The sequence below is a fragment of the Triplophysa dalaica genome, chromosome 2 (genome assembly GCF_015846415.1).
Source record: "Triplophysa dalaica isolate WHDGS20190420 chromosome 2, ASM1584641v1, whole genome shotgun sequence".
Taxonomy (NCBI): domain Eukaryota; kingdom Metazoa; phylum Chordata; class Actinopteri; order Cypriniformes; family Nemacheilidae; genus Triplophysa; species Triplophysa dalaica.
The window spans coordinates 11,630,850-11,651,961 of record NC_079543.1 but is presented as its reverse complement, the minus strand read 5'-3'; the positions used below and the strand labels follow the sequence as shown (position 1 = coordinate 11,651,961).

General features: G+C 39.2%; 1 protein-coding gene across 2 annotated transcripts in view; it reads left to right on the top strand.

Annotated features, from left to right (window-relative positions):
- galntl6 (polypeptide N-acetylgalactosaminyltransferase like 6) overlaps positions 1-21,112 on the top strand; it is a 166,362-nt gene that overhangs the window by 128,714 nt on the left and 16,536 nt on the right. For both annotated transcript variants that reach the window (XM_056739301.1, XM_056739307.1), the window contains exons 6-7: positions 4,615-4,800; positions 10,702-10,885. In XM_056739301.1, coding sequence (XP_056595279.1) covers positions 4,615-4,800; positions 10,702-10,885 — 370 coding nt within the window. The remainder of the gene's footprint in view (positions 1-4,614; positions 4,801-10,701; positions 10,886-21,112) is intronic.

Here is a 21,112-nt window from a genome sequence, read left to right as displayed (position 1 = left end):
ACTTTCCATTTGCTCTCTATACAATCTCATTGAAGTTTAGAAGAAATAACTGAAATATGAATGTGATCTCATATGTGTTTCTTTATTCTTATTGGTTGACACCAACCCCCAACCCAAATTTACCATAAATAACCTTAAACTGACTTTATATTTCAAATCCTTTGACAGAGGACAACAGAGGACACATTATTATCTTAAATGCCTTTCAACTAATCATAGGGCTTGTTCTTTCTTTCCTTATACCAACTTCACCAATGAAATAATACAGCGAGCTCATCCACTAAAGCAGCAATTAAAAAGAGTCTCTTCTACTTCTAGCTTTAAGTCTCAGTGGCAAAGACAATGATAATTTTAGCCCCTCTGAAGCTCTCATATCATAGAGGCGAGCTTTAAAGAAATACTGTTAGGAGACTATTACACATCTAACGCTGTCTTTAACCCCGATTTGAAAGGGACTGAAAGACATTTGTCTGTTCGAAAACCATCAGAAACCTTGAACACGACACAGAATTCTTAGGCTGGGCCATCTGTCTTAATGGCAGGCCACCAGGGAAAGGGAATAATGAAATTCTACCTAGGTTGGGAAAGTAGTGGCCCAGAGAGGCTGTCTGCAAACCATCAAAGCAGAGAATGCGCCTGCCCTCCATCATGGTTTGTCAGCCGTAAGCCAGCGGGACACGAAACTTTGCCTTTTTCCTCATAACTGTTTATTTGTCACTTCCTTCCCCACTGCTCGGCCTGCCATGCATCAGCGCCAATGATTTATGACCTCGTTTAATCAAGCACTCGTAGGACACGAAAGCGTGAGGGAGAAAACGTGCGGTTCCGCGAGCCGTTTCCGCTAACAGCGCTGGCGCGAAGTTTCGTGGTTCTCCTCCCCACCCCGGCACTGTGGGATCAGAGTGCAGTGGCAACTCATATCGAGCCTGTCACTTTTATTGGGGCCATTTGTTTGAAGGCCAGGCACCATGGGAGTTGAGAAGAAAGAAAGAGAGAGAGAAAATCACAAAGAAAGTGCTGAATGTAACTTTGCTTGTTGGCAGGTGACTTTGCTGGAGTTTAGTAGACAGTGAGGATGCGCCTGTGGGTTCCCTGAAGTGAGTTTGGCCCCTGGCCTGGGAGAGCTGAACAAGAGGAATAAACACAGACACACGCACGCACATGCACATATTGCTGTTTGACGTCCACCAGAGGAACGCCCCACATACCATCTCCCTGACGGCTAATATACTCTTTTATTTTTCATCACAGATGTCCTGCTCCGTTTGGGTTGTTTATAATTGCATTGGGGGCCTGCAGTGAGTGCTCTGTACAAAGACCATAAGCTCTGAGGGAGCTGAAGTGCTACTGTCAAAAAGTTGCCAGTCTTTTTGGTGCCATATTAAAAATAAAGGTGGTGCAGCTGCATATCTGACTGGACACAATGGGCCTACTGTGAAGTTTAGTGTAGGTATTACTAACCTAGACATCATTTTTATAAATGCATTGTGTCTCAGGTTCAGTAAATCAAACTCATTGGCTGTAATTAAATTGAGAAACATGACTTGTCTATTTTTGTAAATGTATTTTTCACTGATGTTGCGGATGTCTCTCAGTTTAAAATCCAATGTTTTACACACTGTGAAATAGATGCATTTTGTCAACCATTGTTCATGTGCTTTATACTAAATCCAGTATTCTGGGAAGACATCTTAGACATTTCAGCATCTTTATAATGATATTTATGTTTATTCCATCTTTACATCAATCGTAACACACAAATCAGTCAAGGAACAGCTTTCACACCCGATAAATTCACTGGTCCTCCAGTTCAAACCCTCCATTAAAACATGACGGCTGCATCAAATGGATTTACATTGAGGTGGTAATCCAAAGCCTCTGTGTTTGGTTCCTCCAAAGCATCTAATCACGCAGTCGCACGTGCATATTCGCACATTGAAACGGCAGCTGGGAGGCGATGATTGAGTTTGTGCAGGTATTATTGCTTTGTGTTTGAATAATGCGCAAACGGTGGACGAATTGCAGCGAACCCCTGCTGCTTCTAAAAATGAACAAACAGAAATGTGCAGAAAGATAAGACTTTCTTCCATCTTTTTCCCCTTTGCTTTTGAAATAACTGCCTCTGCTGTTATTTTGCACTCGCTGAAAGGGGTCAAATGCATTAGCCACTACCCAGCTAACACTGAGAAAATCTACTTTTCCATCTGTTTCTGTTTGTGTTTTCATGCCCTTTAGTAGCTAAAGAAGTTTTGGAATGTGCACATTCATGTTAGATGAATAACAGCATTAAAGTTGACCACGCAGTTTAACATTTTAAATAAAACATAATCCCAGCAAACAAAGAAAATTTCCCTGAAGTTAGTTTTTGCTTTGGTTTTGTTTATTTTTCGGGAACCACAATATAACGTTCCCAGAACGTTGCAAGCTGTTTTTTATGAATAACCAGAAAACAATGTTCCCTGATGGTTATTTTTGCAACCAGTAAATAACATTTCCAGAACATTCTAGTGTTGTTGTTTTTTAAAAAGTTATTTTTGAAAAAGTGTAAAATATATACAGTCATATAAAAATCATTGACATATAAGGTTTCGGATGGACAGCGATGCTAAGTAACTATTAAACTGTTGCTAATGTTACAATGTTGTTACAATGTTTTTTATTTGTATGCTTAAACTATAAAGTGAATTGTAGATGTGTTGTTTGTATTTACATTTTCTCGTGTGGCAGAGGATTTATCCATAGCCACTTCCAGTACATCAAGCTATACATGTTTATCAGGTTGTGTATCCTCTGGGAGTTGAACCCACAACCTCACACAACTTACTGAGCTACAGGGACACTTATTTGTACATAAACGTATTATATTGCTTATATTTCTGACAATACAGATCTAAAATCATATTTGGCTGTGTTTGTCTTGCTTCGCATTCTAGAAACAAAGATTTAACTTCAGTATTAACTAGGGATGGGTACCGAAACTCTGTACTTTATCGGTCCCGGTGCTAAATTATGAAAGACCGAAGTATCGATAAGCTCTGACGTTAACGGTTCTGCTGTCGGTACTGGAGAAATTAAGAAAAACATTTCCTATTTATTATTGATAAATAAACGTTACCTAGCATATTTTAACTGACCAACCATTTCTAATTTGCGATAATATTTAAGCCATTTTCCTGCATTTTCGTTATTCGCAATCTCGCGCGCGAAATGTCCGTCAGTCCCACACTACACAAACCCGCGCGCGAGGTTTCGTGTTGTGTGCGCACGATGCTCTGTGTAGTGTGGGACTGACGGACATTTCGCGTGCCAGATTGCGAATAACGAAAATGCACAACACTAAAGTTCACGCTTAATAGAGGGCCGATTGCGGAAAGAATCAAACGGTCTAAATTATGGTTACATTTCACTCGAGTGGATGCAAACAATGCTCGTTGCAACAAGTGAAACAAGATTTTTGCTTGAAAGAGCGGAAACACAATTAATCTGGCAAAACATCTTTCAAAAGTGCATTATGTGCAGACAGATAAATGCAAAGATTTCGACAACCTAGTTACTAGTTCATCATCCATGTTCTGAGGTACGTATGCTAGCCTAGCACCGACATAAACATTGCATAAGGTTTCTTTAAATTAGTATGTAATAATTTAATAAACACACATCACATTAAAGAATAGCCTACATATAAATCTTTAGAGATTTTTTTTCTGCAGTAGCCTAAATAAATCTTAAACATAGAAAATGCTTTCACAGTACTGCATTTAAAATGGATGAATAATAGTAAATTATGCTTAAGAAATTATAAAGCAGAGCTTACCTAAAAATTAATTTGTAGTGATGAAATACATAAACTTTTGTGTGTGTGTGTACATTGCAAGAGTTTCCAAACTTGTATAATTTTAAGCCCAAACATGTTACACTGCACAACCAGGACAAGACCATGATTTGAAACGACATCTCATCTGATATCAAGGATTTGAATGTATAAAGTGTCTAAGGCATGAACCTGAGAGGGCCTGTTGCTGATGCATGTGCATGTGCTACACTACACACATCATCACAAAAGAGAAGATCTCCAGCCACAACACATCATTGGAATACCATTTCTTTATTATTAAACAACAACAAAAACACAAACAAACTTAGGCCCCCATGCATTTTTATTTTTTATTCTCTATGAATAATAGGCGGGTATCAGTCATCTTTTACATGCATTAAGATATGTTAGGTGAGTAAAGAATGTTTTAAAAAGTGAAAACAACTCCAGCTTTAGTTTTATCTGTGATAAAAAAACACAACAAAAAGTACCGATAAGAGTACCGTTAAAGTACCGGATCGATAAGTGGTACCGATAAAAGTAGTAATACCGTTAAAACCTTAACGATACCCATCCCTAGTATTAACACCAGGGGAATCGTACGGGGTATTAAACATTAATGCCCTTTAATTGGGCCAAGAGAATGAAGAAACAATTCTGTGATTAAATTACTGCCCCACTGGTCGGCAACACACAATCAGTCTCCTATTGTTTTTCTTTAAAACAATGCAAACGCATACCTAGGTCTTTTTCTTAAATGTCATTTCTTTAATTCTATTTCTCTCTCATTTGCTCAACAGATCACCTCAAGGCTTCTCTTGAAGAGTTCATGTCCAGATTTCCCAAGGTCCGCATTGTACGCACCAAGAAGCGAGAGGGTCTTATCCGCACGCGTCTTCTGGGAGCGTCAGTGGCCAGAGGAGAAGTTCTCACATTCCTGGACTCGCACTGCGAAGCCAACGTCAATTGGCTGCCACCCCTGCTCGGTTAGTCCAGATAAAAACCTGCTTATCCCGCCGCCTGCACGTAGCCGCAGATTTCTCAATTTTTTATGCCGATCACTGTGAGAAAACACAGGCTGGAGAAAATCCCACGGAATGTTCTTTGTGCTTATCTTTGAATCTGGCCATTTCAAAATTCAATTGCTTTTCCCGTTCAAAGCCCTTTCCTCTGCAGTCGGTTGATTAAAAAACAAACGCCCTCTTTTTCTCCTGTTCTTGTATAGTTTGTTCTTGCTATCAGAGAAAACCCTTCTGCTTTTCAAACTCAATGAGTATACGATCTATAGTTTAGCCCCTAAGTGTTCCAGTTTTGATTTGTGTGTCGCTGTTACAACGTTTCAAATACAAATGGCTTCTTCAATATAGGTCTGCACAGATTCACGCCTATTGATCTATTATCAGGTTTTAGTTAGTGTGGTTGATCTGCCTGTTTTTTTTTCTCTTGGCTGAACATCAGACGGTCGTCCAAGAGATGCAGGCACAGCACGGCGAGTTCTAATTGGTTACAGTGTGATGTGTATGGTTTTTGAGAGGCATGCTGCGATGCGGCCTGGCATGTATGATAAGAGTGGATCTGCCGCACAGGCGCGCTGCAGGTAGTGTGTCGCAGGCTGTTTGAAACTGATCTCTGATCAGTTATGTGGAGACAGGGTGGTCTGTCTTTTTGTTTGTCTCACACTCTATATCCCCTCATCCAGTCAATCATTAGCCGGGTGCAACCAGACACACTGTTAAACAGTTGCTCAGGAAATGTAATTAAATTACTCAATTTAATAGTAATCAAGTTACTGTTCTGATTACTTTATTTCAAAAGTAATTAGTAACATTACTAGTTACATTACTACCCCTCCATCCCTCACCTTTTTGAAGAGTTCGAAAAAGTATGTTTTCTATATAAATATGATGGACAGGAAGTTTGGTGGAATACAAAAACTCAGCACTCGGCTTGAGCCAACAAATATTCCATTCCATTCCATTCCATTTTCTACCGCTTATCCAAATTACCTCGGGTCACGGGGAGCCTGTGCCTATCTCAGGAGTCATCAGGCATCAAGGCAGGATACACCCTGGATGGAGTGCCAACCCATCGCAGGGCACACTCACTCATTCACTCACACACTCACACCCTACGGACAATTTTTCCAGAGATGCCAATCAACCTACCATGCATGTCTTTGGACCAGGGGAGGAAACCGGAGTACCCGGAGGAAACCCTGAGGCACGGGGAGAACATGCAAACTCCACACACACAAGTCGAAAGCGGGAATCGAACCGCCAACCCTAGAGGTGTGAGGCGAACGTGCTAACCACTAAGCCATCGTGCCCCCCCCAACAAATATACTAATGTGAATTGAATACCATTATGTTGATTTTTTCCTGTTATAAGCATTAAAATAAATTTCATTATATCACAAAAGTTTTGCGAAAATACAGCATCAAATCCATTGTGGCGTTCTCGTCATCACATCCGTAGGGACGCTATACGATAATGGATATGCCAATCAAAAATATTCTATTACTTTAGTTTGCAGTGTTTTTAGATGCTGCATATCAAATTTCATGCTTATCCGGCAAGCCCTCTACGAGGAATTTAGAAAAAAGTAGTTTTTTTTAAAAATTCTTAATGGCAGAATGACAAAAAATGAGGTCATATAGTGCACTCGAGTCAGCATGAGCCAATAGTTCACAGGAAAAAAGAATTGAAAAGGTTCAAAAGTTATAGGCAAAGACGTTTGTTGACGTTTGGACTGTTGGTGGCACTATGGAGTTTGGGTTAGAGACTCTATATTTGACATGATAACAGTTTAGACAGTCCTCTATGTGTGTGCCAAATTTTAATACTTTCCCATACATGGTACTATGGGCTGCCATAGACTTCCATTACAGAAGAAGCAGATGAATAAATATAGCTTCAAGCAACAATTACGGTTCAAGCCCAAAAATGGCCCAGCAATGAAATTTTTTGGACATGTCAGATAATCACATTTTGAAAATCAAGTATAAAAACACAAGGAAACAGAGTTAGAACTTTTAGAAACGCAGTTAGAAAAATTGCTCCTAAAAATTGGTGACAGCACCACCTAATGGTCAAAAGTTATGAAGCAGACAAGATATGCCAGTGATGATGCATACAAAGTTTCGTGTCAATAGACAAAAATGTCCAGAAGATACAACCACATCCATAATGTTAAAAGTCTCTCCTTAGTTTCTTATAACTTGTCATCTTTTAACTAGGGCTTCTGCATGTCTATGATGTTTTATTTGTCATATACAAAATATAACAGCGTAAGAGCAGCAAAAACTAGTCTGACAAAACATAATACCAGCGGTATTAAATTCCACAGCGGTTAAGCGCGTCCACAATAGTTTCTTTTTTTTCACTTCTCACTACATTGCAAATCTCAGGCAGAGTACTGGGTTTTCAGATTTAGACTGCTTGTTAGATGCATCTGCAATGGGGAGAAAATCAAACAAAGGATTCTGGCCCAGTAAGCGCTACAGAGAAGCGGGTTTTTGGAGTATAGGAATGTGGAGAGTCAGTGCCAGAGAGAAAACAAAGGCGTTGATATGTGAGTGTTGGCAGGAGGACGCAGGTGTTTGTGTGTGTGCTCGCATTTTAGGAAAGCTTTTCTTAACTCACATACACCATATACAGCACATGTATACAAAAGCAAAGACAACAGTATTCCACAGAAGACAAAGGGGTGGAAGCTAATGAGATAAAGCTAACAGTAAACTGTTTATCTTACAAAACTATGAATTATTCTTCAAAACGTGTATTCTTGTAATGTCTTGTAGAGTTGAGTTAGGTTGGGTACTGTCATTAAAACTCTCGGAGGGTTTGGCATGGTAGTGTACATGACATACAATTGAATTTGGTCTTGGTAGAATACATCTGCTATGCTGTTGCTGCGTTGGAGCAAGTACTGAGACTTACTAGCTGCCAATACATCCACAACATACCGCTGTCTGCATATAAGGAATGCTGCTGCTGCATATATAAAATATATTACATTTCTTAACAGGAGAGCCCTTTGGGTCAAGCCCAGCCACCGCCCAAAGCAAAATATTTTGGAAATGTCAGATGATCAGATTTTGAAACCAAGTTTAAAAACAGAGTGGAAAGCAGATAGAAAACAAGGAATTGCTTATTAATTTTGACCACTAGGTGGCGCTGTCAAAAAATATTAATGAGGCAGAGAAGATGTGCCAGTCATGACACATAACAAGTTTCGTATCAATGCACAAAAGTGTCACAAAGATACAGCCACATGACTCTTTGACGTGCTCGCCTTAGAGGTCGTTGATGCTGTATACGAGAGACATTAGATCAATCAAAAATCTTTTAATAACTTTTTGTCAGTACTGTCTCCAGAGGATATGTACCAAATTTTCTGCAAATCTGAAAAAAATTTGTAGAAGGTTTCTATATAATTAAATATGGCTGACATTAAGTATGGCGCAATATGTCAACTCTGATATCAAACAACTCTGCTTGAGCCAACAAATATAATATTGTGAATTAAATACAATTATGTAGATTTCTTCATATTTTATACGCATTTTAAGAAATGTAATTATATCTCTTGACCACTAGGAAGAGCTGGGCTATAACTTTACAAGTCCTGTCAGAACTTGACCTTGATGAACCATAGCAAGTTTTGTAGCGATACATTATTGCGTTCGTAAAATACTGCAAAATTCTAAATGGGCGACGCCCACAATGGACAAATAAGGAACATTGGTTATGGTTCGACTCGCCATGCCTCAAGGAATCAAACAAGACCATTCTTATGATTTTACACCAAAGTTTTCAAAAGTTATAATAGAAAATAGCCATTTTTGTATCTGTGGACCAGTAGGTGGTGCTCTGCAGAAACGTTGTATTCTACCTCAGGTCAGGACTGCGATGACATGTACCGTTTCGTGTCGATACAGATGAAAAACAATGCATGTGTACTGTAACAGTTTACTATATCTCCTCTTAAAGTGACAGCACCATTGTTGGGGAACACTGTAGACAGACACGATGACAACGATAGGTAGTGATAATCCAGTTTATAGTGAAGTGTGAGTAACAAATAACATCCAATGGGTACAGAATTAACAAGGTAAACATCCAGGGGAACACAAAACAGGAAAGATCCACAGAGAGAACTACAGGGTAACAGAGGATATGTAACAACTTTAACATATACAATTAGACCTCCCCACAACAGTTGCATAATGTTATGATAGAAATGTACTTTAAGATACATTTAATATATAAATTTCACAAATATAAAATAGTAAAATACTAAAGATATGTTTAGGGCTTGTGGTTCTTTTTATTTAATTGGAAAGCAGCTAAACTTTCTTTAAACTGTGGCCCAGAGCTTTATATTAGATGTTGTAGATGTTATTATAAATAAGTTACACAATACAGCAAGAATAAAACTTTATAAGTATTTTACTTGATTATTCATGCCCTTAAAATTATACTCATGACTATTATTAATAATACATAACAAACATTTGGCATTCCATATCCTCTTAGGCTACAGACAAAACTATTTTATTGATATTTGACACATTATTACATCCAGACTGTTTTCTGTGAGCATGAAAGACAAAGTGGTTATTTAAACTAGGAATGTATTGTCTACAGAATCAAAACAAAGATCCCCAAAAAGACATCAGTGAAACACTCAATGACGTTTAGTGCGAGCTCACTTCTGCAGTTATAACGTTATAATGAATGAGTCTAACTACTGCACAATGAATCTCTTACATCGTATCTAATTTGCAACCCTGTTCTCTAGCATGCTATAAGCAGTAATGATAAATTCCTAGTTGAAAAGAATAGATGGATAACCCCAAATTCAAGGCAAATTGGTTTCTTGGACTCCTATGGCCCAATTCACATTTTGCGTCTAAAACCGCGCTGAAAACGCGAGCTGCACTGTGATCATTTTTGTCTCCATTTTCAATGATCTTGTTTATATTGGCCGATTGGTTCCTTTCACATGACCTGCGGCGCACTTGCGCCTTTCTGAAAAGTTGTCATTTTTTCTTCTCACCGACGCTCCTGAAAAAAGAGGAAGTGACGCGAAAAAGACACGAAATCTGAATCTGGCCTAATAATCCAAATGTAAGAACTGACATCATCACACAACCTTCTCACCAGTGATATCTCCCAGACGAATGCTACACACAGGCTGTGGTTGAGAAGTTTCTAAGAAATTACTAGTATTGCTATAATGCCAGCGTTGAGTCGTGGAAAGTTTACTATAAATATCCAGTATCGGTTCCAGACAGACATTATTGATTGTGCTCCTGAGTTTAATGTATAATGAATTTGTTTAAGTTCTATGTTGTGGTGTGTATAAGCCTATGTTCCAGGTCTTCTCTCTCTCCTTGAAATCTCTATGTCCAGTAGAGCAGAGGTGTTGAGGGAGAGTGCGGGTGACAGATCTGGGACGGCTTAGCGGCTGCTGACTGACAGAGATAGAGCGAAGGGCCGAGGGTCCTTTCTGCTCGGCCCTCCATGGAGCAAACCTACTTTGAAGCACTGTAATTGTTTCTAATCGCCGGGCGACTGCAGCGGCTTTAAATTTCACAGGGTTGCCACACTCAGCCGAGCGGAGCGAAGGAGAGCAAGTGATCCAGGAGAGCAGGGGGACTCCTGAGACACCCTCCAGTCCTAGTCTTTTCATCCCTCCTTTTCACAGCATAGAATAGTTCTTATAGCTAGAGTGTTGTGCTAGCTACACAAAGGTTGTGGGTTTGAATCCAAGCATACACATCTAAAAAAAACCGTATACCATAAATTTGCTGTGAATTGCTATGGATAAGTGTCTGGCACATGCATAAATGCAATAGTTCTCTTTTGCTTTATATTTGCAGATCAGATTGCCCAGAACCCCAAAACCATTGTGTGTCCCATGATAGACGTGATCGACCACAATCACTTTGGCTATGAGGCTCAGGCGGGGGATGCCATGCGGGGAGCCTTTGACTGGGAGATGTACTACAAGCGCATTCCCATCCCATCTGAGCTACAAGGAACAGACCCCAGTAACCCATATGAGTGAGTGAACCTGACAACTTTAATTGCCACTTGTTTTGTTTATCTGGGAATGTGCAAAATTGAAGACACAATGAAACAATCACATTGATAACCTTGAAATCCAAGGATTGTTCAAATGGAGATGACAGATGATCATACAACTCTATTAGTCTTCACAAAGGTTGCCATGGGAAAGTTGATGCAAAATGCAACAGATAAAATAAATCTACAATTCATATTTATTTATTTACCTTTATTTTTGGTGTGGTTCATTGAACCATCAAGTTTCCTCCAGCTTTTGATCTTGCAGTCCGTTTCAAAAGCTCATTTATAATTGGCACTGTGAGAATTTTGATATTGACCTCATTGAACCTGTATTGATGTATGAGCAGTAGATGCACTCTGTCTAGTGACCTACACTTACAACATGTAGAACCATCAATGGAATGTCAGGTGCCTATAACCACATAACCTTTCATTAGCATGCGCTTGTATTGTACATCAGTGAGTAAACATGAGTTAGATTTCCCGTTAATGTGTGATCCATTGAGAATTGCTAATTCGGCTCTCTCACTTTTAGCTTTACTTACAGTAGAGAGATTTTTCAGTCTCTTACCACAGGGAAAAGGTTGTGTGTGTGTGCGTGCCTGTGCATACTCTTGGTCCCCTATCAAATCACAGCATGTTGCGCCCAGACCAGCCCTACCAAACATTAAGCGATGGATTAACTTTAGCATGGGTATGAGGTATTGAGCTTTCCTGAGTGTGCTAGAGTGTGTGTTAGTGTTTATATGTGCAGACGTGCCACATCTCCTCTGCAGAGGTCAAATCAAATGCCGTTGCTGTGTAATGTACAGATGCTCAGACGATTTCATTGAGGCTGCATGTGTGGATGTTCACATTGGTGGCTTTATCATGAGATCTCTTTGATTTTATGTGGCTCTTTTCTAACTCTCATGTTGCTGGTTCTTCAATGTGCTGAGTCCAGTATGGCCAGGTGTATTTTATCCAGTTACCCTCAACTGCTCCAAACCCTGAGGGCAACTCATATTTTTATCAGTCACTGGCTCAACTCGAACTCACTTCGAGATTAGACATTCAACACACCGGTTTTTATCTGTTCTGCTCTTCCACACATTCATCCTTCAGGATATCAGACTTAACAAATACAGGCTCTGTGAACAACATGTGGCTGACATTTAGAGAGGCAATGTACTACTACTCACAAGTGAAAAAAATAATATGTCTGATAAAAAAGCTGAAACATATACATAACTGAAGTGTATATTTTAATGTTCATCTTATTATTGATCGTGATGGAGTACACATAAACAAATTTGGCTTGCTTGAAATTTCACTATAATGTAGGGAATTAGGTAAGAAATTAATTTCTTCTTCTAAAAGCGTCAGTTCTTTGAGTGCTCTGGCAGCGCTGTTTTTTTACCCAATTTGATAAATAACCTTTTCCACAACCAATAAAATATATCAAAAGAAATTTGTTTAACACCTACTTTTTAACAAGCATAACTTAACTACATCACGCAAATAGTGCAAAGTCTGAATCATTTTTTAATGAGCTTTACAGGACACAGGAGTCAGAATGAAAATCACTTCTAAAATGCTGCACACAAAAGTGGAGCAACTGTTTGTAAATTTGCCTCTGAATTTCCCGAATGGCCATCTAATTAATGAAAGTCTTTTTAATATACTGTAGGGGTACTGCAAATAAAGGTGGAGTTTATTTGTAGGTTGGACAGTCTTGCAAGAATTATCATGGGTATGTGGTTAACAGATGCTTGTATGACGTCAGTTGAAAAAAATCCTTATGAAAAATCAAAGCTGGCTAAAATGCACTAAAAATCAATACTGAAAGTAATATTATTTACATTTTATGTATTACAGTAGTACATTTCTCATTATACTCCCATCTCTGAGGAAGATTAAGAGGAATAATTGGACGACGGGATGTTATATCTGAGTGCTACTAGACCTTTAGTGAGAAATGCTCTTTCCTCCAGTATTTTCATTTTCTTGACCGGCATTTTCTGTACTGTCATACAGTAAAATGGTTTCTGAATATAACTTAAAAAAAAACATTTCTCACAAATGTGACACTGTACTGTGCAAATACTTATCAATTAAATCCGTTCTGCAGACCCAGGACTTGTTTTGACGAGCTTTGCAGACTAAAACAAACATATACCGTCCCGTTCAACTCATATATGGTCGTTGTGTATAGTACATCAGACATGTCCCCTGTATTCCACCCATTTTTCCTTTCAGTTCCCGGTAAAAAGTCCCCCTCCATTACATCCACCTTGAGCAGTTAACAAGCCTAAGTAAGCTGACGTCTATTTCTCTCTCGTGCTCAAGCCTCTCGCGTGGGCAAATGCGTTTCCATCAGAGATGCGTTCCTGGAGGGTTGACATTCTCTCCACCAATTTGCTAACTTTACTTCTGAAGGAAAAGGCGCATGCATTTTTATGAGGGTAAAGAAACATAAGAGCTGAAACCGAAATGTCTCCGTTCTGTCCACGAGACGAAAAACTTTGCGACGTGACGAATACGTAACGAGCCTCTCCTGCAACCGCTCCACGGAATTCTATTGGGTTCAAAATCCCAGTCCTTTTATTTTAATTATTGCCTCTCGTGTCAACTCCTGGCTGAGCAGCCAAGACTGGCTCATTCTCATGTGTGAAGCGTATGCGGCTAAGAAGCCTTAATATAGATCTTACCGCCTGTTACAAGATGAAAGGGGTCCCTCTATCTGGATCACAGCTCATTTATGCAATGACAGATCCACTGAACAGTCAGAGCTTTCTTCCTCTTCTTCTTTCTGATTGAGAGAGGAAGAAAGCTAGTAAACCCAAAGTGTCGGCATTAATGCAATTGAGGTGAAAGATTGACTTTGCTATCTCGTGACGTGTTAAGCGGAAGGGTTAAACTGGATTATACTGTAACCCAGCATTAGAATAGTACAGGTAGCTTCAGCTGCAAAACAAAGAGGTCATCTTTGTCCTCACATTGCCCCCTTCTGGCGAGGATGAGACGGCTCTCAGCTGGTCACTGTCAACAGCACAAGCCTATTTCCATATATTACAGACCTTATTGGCCTTTTATTCATTAGAGATGGCTTTTATAATGGGGTCACATTGTCCCCTATCTTCTGCCTTTCTCTGAGGAGAAATGAATAATGGATTCATGGTGCACATATGCTTTAATGGTGATTCACAGCCTCTTCCTTTCATACATATACTGTACTCTTGCTTGCCGTGTACCATTCTTCAACACGCAACATAGAAAATTTTCTCCCCGGGTATAATGGGATTCCTAGAAAGCATGATAGATGACAATAGACTCCATCTTTTCTCCGCCTTCTGTGACTGTCTGATTTTGCGTCCCTTTGCCTTTCTTTCTCTCTTCGTGCATACTGCGACCTTGACTGCAAGAAAGTACATTGGAAATGAATTCCCACTGCAAATCTCTTCTAAGTCCCCAACAGTTTGGCGTGACTTTAACCATTTCATTTGCAGCCGCACAATAGGACATAGAAAGCTGTCATTATTCTGCCGCACATTCCCCCCCATCGCCCCTATTCAGCCAAGATTGGACATTTCCAAATGGAGGTCTTTTCTACTGAGAATGGAAATCTTCCTGCTGAATTTGCCAGAGACGGGAGTAAATAGTGGATTTATATTTATGGAAATCACAGGGACAGCGGGGATAGTGGGAGACAGAAAGAAAGGAAAAGCTCCATAGCCTTTGTCCTCATTGCTCCACAAAGACATTTAAGCTTCATAAATGTTGTATATTGGGGGAACTTAATTGATTTTTTGCTGCTCGGGCTTTGAATGCAAATTGAGATTGGCATCTGAGTGGCTGGCACTTTTGCTGAGATTGAACAGGGGGGCTTAAAGGGGGGGTCCAATTTAGGCAATGTAAAATTGTATCTTTTTTCAGCAATGCTTTTAATTAGGAATGGATCTTTATGGTTAGCTAGTCACCCACAGATTCATCAGTTAGGGCTTGTTTATAAACCTTGTAAGCAACAAATAATAATAACAAGACTGTTTCATTCAGTTGCACTTTAACAAGCTGTTTATGAATGCAAGAGCACATCGTACAGTATGTTATCAGGGTCATGTTAACCCAAAGACATTGTAATTATTCAGGGCTTCCTCAAGACCGTTTAGTCAGCTGATCGTTCAGGCAACCCGCCAACTAGTCGATTTTGAAAATATGTAGTTTTTCACATAGCTAATTTAAATGTATGTCAGGAGGCGAGAGACGAGGATCGATGCCAGCCGCTCTTAGGGGTGTGCTCTGATTGGCTGTCTGAACAAATCAACCAGCCCTAACAAATGATTATATGTATTAGGTGGAGCAAAAAGGAAAGAAATTCTTTAACTTAGAGCTCGGAGGACATGCATAGCCATGTGGATTGACAGCAAATTAAGCTAGACTACAATACTCAATACAATGCATTACTCTCTCTCTCTACCTTTCTCTCTCTCTCTCACAGTAATTACCGTTGCAGAAGTCAAGTGAGCAAAAAGCTCTGGTTCAGGGTGATTCTTTTTATGTAAATACCTCTTTTCTCTCCCTCTCTCTCTCTCACTCACTCACTCACTCCAGAGGTCTGTTTCCTAAGATTACGGTATTTAATTGAAGAATATCGCAATTTAAGAGACCAAAAGGAACCTACACTCTCTAAAAATGGCAAATGCGAAAGAGTTTACAGAATCGCCTCCACCCAAAACCCCTTAGTGTTGGATTTTATTAGCCTCTGTGGAATCAACAGACCACCAAGAGGGCTTGTCAACACGGGGCCTGCATGTCCTCAGGGAGTCATTCTGTGAGTGTGTGTGTGCTTGTGCATGAGTTGGTGTATTTAGGTTGCTGTGTTGAATAGTAATAAGAGCTGCGGTGTGGCAGTGTACTGTTGTGAGAAGGTGATGAATGCTAATGAATGTGAACAGGGCTGAGAGGTCGAGACCTAAGCAAGTCTCTCAAGACCTCCAAAGAAAGCTTCTGCAGAGATCGCCTGAAATAGAGAAATGTGTATGTACAGTAGTGACCGAAAGTAAAGTCCAGAGGGCTTATTTGTACAATATTTTCTTTTAATGCCCCTCAGGTTCTATTACACTATTAATGTATGAGGTTTGCCTGTATGCTACAAAATGGACAAAACACCAAACTTTAAGGTATTAATTGGACAACATTATTGTGTGTTTATAAATACAAAATAAATACGCACAGACATACTGTGCACAGACAGTCCACAGACATACTGTATATTATGTAAAAACATTTTTTATTCTTGATGCGATTAATGACTATTAAAATGTTGTTTTTATTGTAATGCACTTTAAAAAGCTTTGAAAAACAAACATCTTACAGAAGTACTTCAATTATAGTTTTTATGTGTCAGTTTTTATGTTATAAATATTTGTTGATCATCTCTTGTGGTAATATTTTATAGTCATTCTCCTGTACTCCGTCTTTATTAACTCTGCAAATGTCCCCGGCTTGGAATTATAACGTTCTATCTGACATTTTTGTCAAAATTGAGTTATTCACCTATTCTTTGACACATTTACATTACATGATGTTTTCTTCCATTATGTTCATTTTTGGAACTTTTTAGGATCTACAACTGAAGTAATTTATGTTAAAATCAGACTTTTGAAGAAAACTCCAAGCAGTTCTGACATTTTGAAAAGCTCATTAATTGGCAACATCATGTTTTGCTCATTTTTCTAAACAGGTTTGGAAGGGTAAGATTTAGTGATAGAGTGTCATTTTACTATAAAAAACTATTCCATCTATAATGTGCATCTTTAGGTGTATGTAAAACTAGCAGAAGTCTGTCATATCCTATCTAGCTGAGTACAGAGCTAAATATGTGTGTGTGTAAGCTTATTTAGCACCTGCTGTTTGAAGCACATTCTTCACGTGATGGGCTCATCTTGTCAGATTTATAGGGGATTCATATACCCTGAGGTCTACATGTAAAAAGGACTCCCCTCTTTCTTTATCTCTTCTTTTTTTATCCTTCTCCACTTCCTTATCTCGCTCTTCCTCTGTAGTGAAGTATTTGACCTGGTCATATGCTCCAGTGGTGCAGAACACTCCTGATGAGAAGCTTCTCTGCTTCATTCACCTGCCGTTCCATCACACACACAAACGCTCCTCTACATTGACCTCCACTCTCTCCTCAGATCTGTGTCTTAAATAGCCAATCAATACAGCCAGCCACCGCCGGCCATTCCTACACCCTTGGATTTACCTTGCGTTATACCTTTCCCTCCTGCCCGGCATTGCCAGAAAAGCTATCCCTTAAATAATTGACTCCCCTCCGCGTGAGAACGAAAGATGGACGAAAAAATGGACAAATCCTAAATGGCCCATGTCATCGTGCATGCATGAGCGAGCATACAAATATAATAAAGGACCCTAGCTGTGACTCGAGCTGTCAGCGAAACTTGTCATGTCATTGGAGCACCCCAGAGCCTGTTGATCGGCTGCTCCAATCATCCCCATGGCTTATTTCTGCCGGTGTCTAAGTGATTCTGTTTCATTCTGCCTGAGCTCACTAACCGGGTGCCCAGCTGATCAAATAAGCCTACAAACCTTCGACAAGCCACGGAACCGATGAGCTGGCCGTACACACACGCAGTCCATCAAATGCAACTGCCAAATCAAAACCATCCATTCCAGAACGCCATGTTCCACCGAGCCACAATATCTGCCGGAGCCGGTGTTTTTGGTGAGTGTGTGGGAGGGAAAAAAGCAACATGGTAATTTCAGCAAAGAAGTGCTTGTTCCTCTATTAGGTGCCTTAATTGAGTAGACCGTCATATTTCCGCACGATATTAAATGGTAAGGAAGCAGGCCAGAGAGCATTACGTGAGAGTAAATTGATATTGGCGCCTTACTGCTCATCCAGTTCGGCCGTCTTTACACAAATCCGTTTCTCCAATTATTGTTTCAAGCTTTTCTTGTTCCCCTCTTTTTTCGCTCGTACTTACTCTTTCTCTTCTCTGCGCTCTCGCTTTCAGCCAGCCGTCATGTTTTGGCCCCGTTTAGCTTAAGCCCACTTAGTCCTCCCTAGAGGACACAGAACCCAGAACACTTTGCAGTTTTCATCTTTGTTAAATGCTGACCACAAGGTTTTCTCAAAATAAACTGCACTTGGCAATCACAACAAATTTTGTTTTTACAGAAAATAAATTAGTTTGGTCTGGGCCTATGTAGCAATATTTCTTAAGCTTAAATTTATTTTTTCTGAAAGCAAAAAATATTTGTTTGTTAATAAAGCAGCCTTTCTTTGGGTTCAAAAATAGAAATGGAAGTTATAAAGACTGAGAAAGCCGCCATGATTCTTTAAATAATTTCATACGGTTTACAGCAAGCAGACAAAGTTAAATGGAGTAGTTCAGCCATAAACTTCCAATTTGTTGTTTATTTACTCACCCTCAGGCCATACGAGATGTTGGTGACATTTTTCTTGAGTAGAACCATAAAGAAGATTGTTTGGTAAATCCGCAGCCCTCTCTGCTTCATATAATGGGAGTTTATGGGGTCCGCCTTTCTAAGAGTTCCTAAAGCACAAAATTCCAAAAAGCGGCTCCTGGCGACATGTTGACGTTTCGTGAAGTGACTCGCTCAATATTTTCATAAATTTGAACTTAATTTTTTATAATATTAGCCATACTGTACAGCCTCAACACTCCCTTTCTGCAGGTGGCGCTAAACGTACTAGACGCTGGTATGCTATCCCCCACCAAATACTACAAGAATAAGATTGCGATTGCGTGCAGAGGCTGAACATAATGGCTAATATTATAAAAAATGACGTTCAGTTTTATTAAAATATCAAATGATTCGTTTCACGAAACGTCAACATGTTGCCAGGAGCCGCCTTTTGGAATTATGTGCTTTAGGAACTTTTAGACAGGTGGACCCCATAGACTCCCATCAAATGAAGCAGAGAGGGCTGCGGATTTACCAAACATCTTCTTTATGGTTCTACTCAAGAAAAATTGTCCCCTACATCTCGGATGGCCTGAGGGTGAGTAAATAAATGGCAAATTTGAGTTTTTGGCTGAACTACCCCTTTAATGCTTCCTAGCAAACTTTCTGATGCGTTGAAGAAAATCATTTTGGTGAAAGTCAATTACTGACTTGACTTATTTTTCCCTAAAGGTGTTTCCATTGTACTTTGCACCTGTACCACATAAAAACTTCATTTGTAGAAAAAAAAATCATATTGGTGTTTTTATTCAGTATTTTTACACAACACCAAATTACATTTTTGGGACAAAGTATAGCTCCTTAAAGTATTTTTGAATGAACTCGCTCAGCCACCTGCACAGCTGTCAGCAATGGTGAGTGAAGCATCCTCCCCTAGATCATCTCAGCTTTACCCCCTCGAATACTCTAATGCTGAATAAGTAGATCCACCACAAATCCTCTCTCCACCCGAACCTCTCTGTCTTCTCCAGTGTGTATATGCAGTAAATGCAGAACCATAATCCCCAAAACATGCTGTCGTTCCAAACCCAGCATTTCCATATATCATCCCACTTGCTCTATTAAAAGATTGCACTACTTAAACCAACAGACAATTTGTACCCGCTTCTCGCTGCTTTAAGGCGAGCATTGGGATTCAGACGTCACTGAACAAATGGAGGGATCCATTAAATCCATCAATGTCCCACTCTGAAACCTCATTGACAGGGTTAAATCCCACAAGTATGTGTGATATAATGACTCAAGACAAGTTTTGGAAGCACAATAAACATTAATGAAAATAGCACATGGCGGAGAGATGGGGCAACGGCGAGTCATGTGAATGTTCGGTTGACATCTGCTCAGCGGCAATCCTTTCTGCGATGAATTGGCCAAACGTCAACGTTTCTAGCATGAGTTACCTCTACTGAACGGTTAGCCTCAACATGTCTAGAGAATATTATTCAGCTCACATGTTAAATCTGATTTAACCAACAGGAAGTGTTTGCAGATTGAGAATAGGATTCACCTTTCAACATAAAAGCCCAGGGATATGCATGAAAGTGAGCTTTTTAATTCATGCCATCATGATTCCCTGGATTACATTCTGTCCACTTTTGTACACTGTAATGTTCAGCAGGGATGCCCGTGGGACACAAACCAACTGACAATAGACAATATTGTAACATGCAATACACTCATTTGCTTTTAACCCTTTGAACCACTAGTTTTGAATTCCATGACAGACCCCCAGGTGTGAGTTTTTATTGCACGAGACAGAAGCCAGCACAGCACACTGATCTCTGATAACACCATATACTGTATATATTAGATTATGCGTTAGAATCAAATTTATTAGCGAAGACATAATACATGGCATTAAGTGCCCTATTTAGGCTGCAAACCTCCATTTACTGGAATGAAAATGACCTGCTTTCACTTTGCAGGTGAGAGCGGTGTCAGCTGTTTTATTGGTGAACTTATATTGTGATCATGTCGTATCACCTATTGTGATTATTAGGGTGCTTAAACACCACTTTCTGTCAAATCAAAAATATAAAATCATAGATGGTTAATTGAAGTGCATATTGCTGTAAGGAGGATCTTTGTGTTTTTCTTCTGAATAGTGAGCTAGCATTTCCAGTTCTGAGTTTGTTTTGTGATAATCCACGCAGATATTTAAGAATTCCAAATTCACAATGCTGAAAAAATATTAAAGAAATTTCCCAGGGAAAAAGTGTAGAAGTTTTCTCTTTATTTATTTATTTAAAATGACAAATATTTGTCAATCTATTCATGCATATTAACATTGGTAAATGTACTGTATTCACATTTTTTTGTAGATTTCCAGCCTAAGATTTACTTATTTGTAAACAGTACCCATCCATGGTGTTATTTGTTTTATTTAGAAATTATATAAAAACTAATTTGTTAGTTTAAGAGTGTTCAGAAAACATTAGGTTTTTTTTCGCAATATTTATATTGTTGTAAAAAGTATGTGTGTTTCATTTTGTTCATAATTTTCACCTTTTAACTACTTAAAAAAAAGAGCCCTGCCTTGTGAATAGCTAGTATTTTGTAGATTATCCCACTCATTGTTATAGATGTTTTATCATACAATTCTGACATTGATTTGTTTAATTTTACACATTACAAATGAGAAACAATGAAAACTAATTACATTTAATAAGGATTTTGGTAAAAATAAGTTTCATTTTGGTGATTTAAAATTTT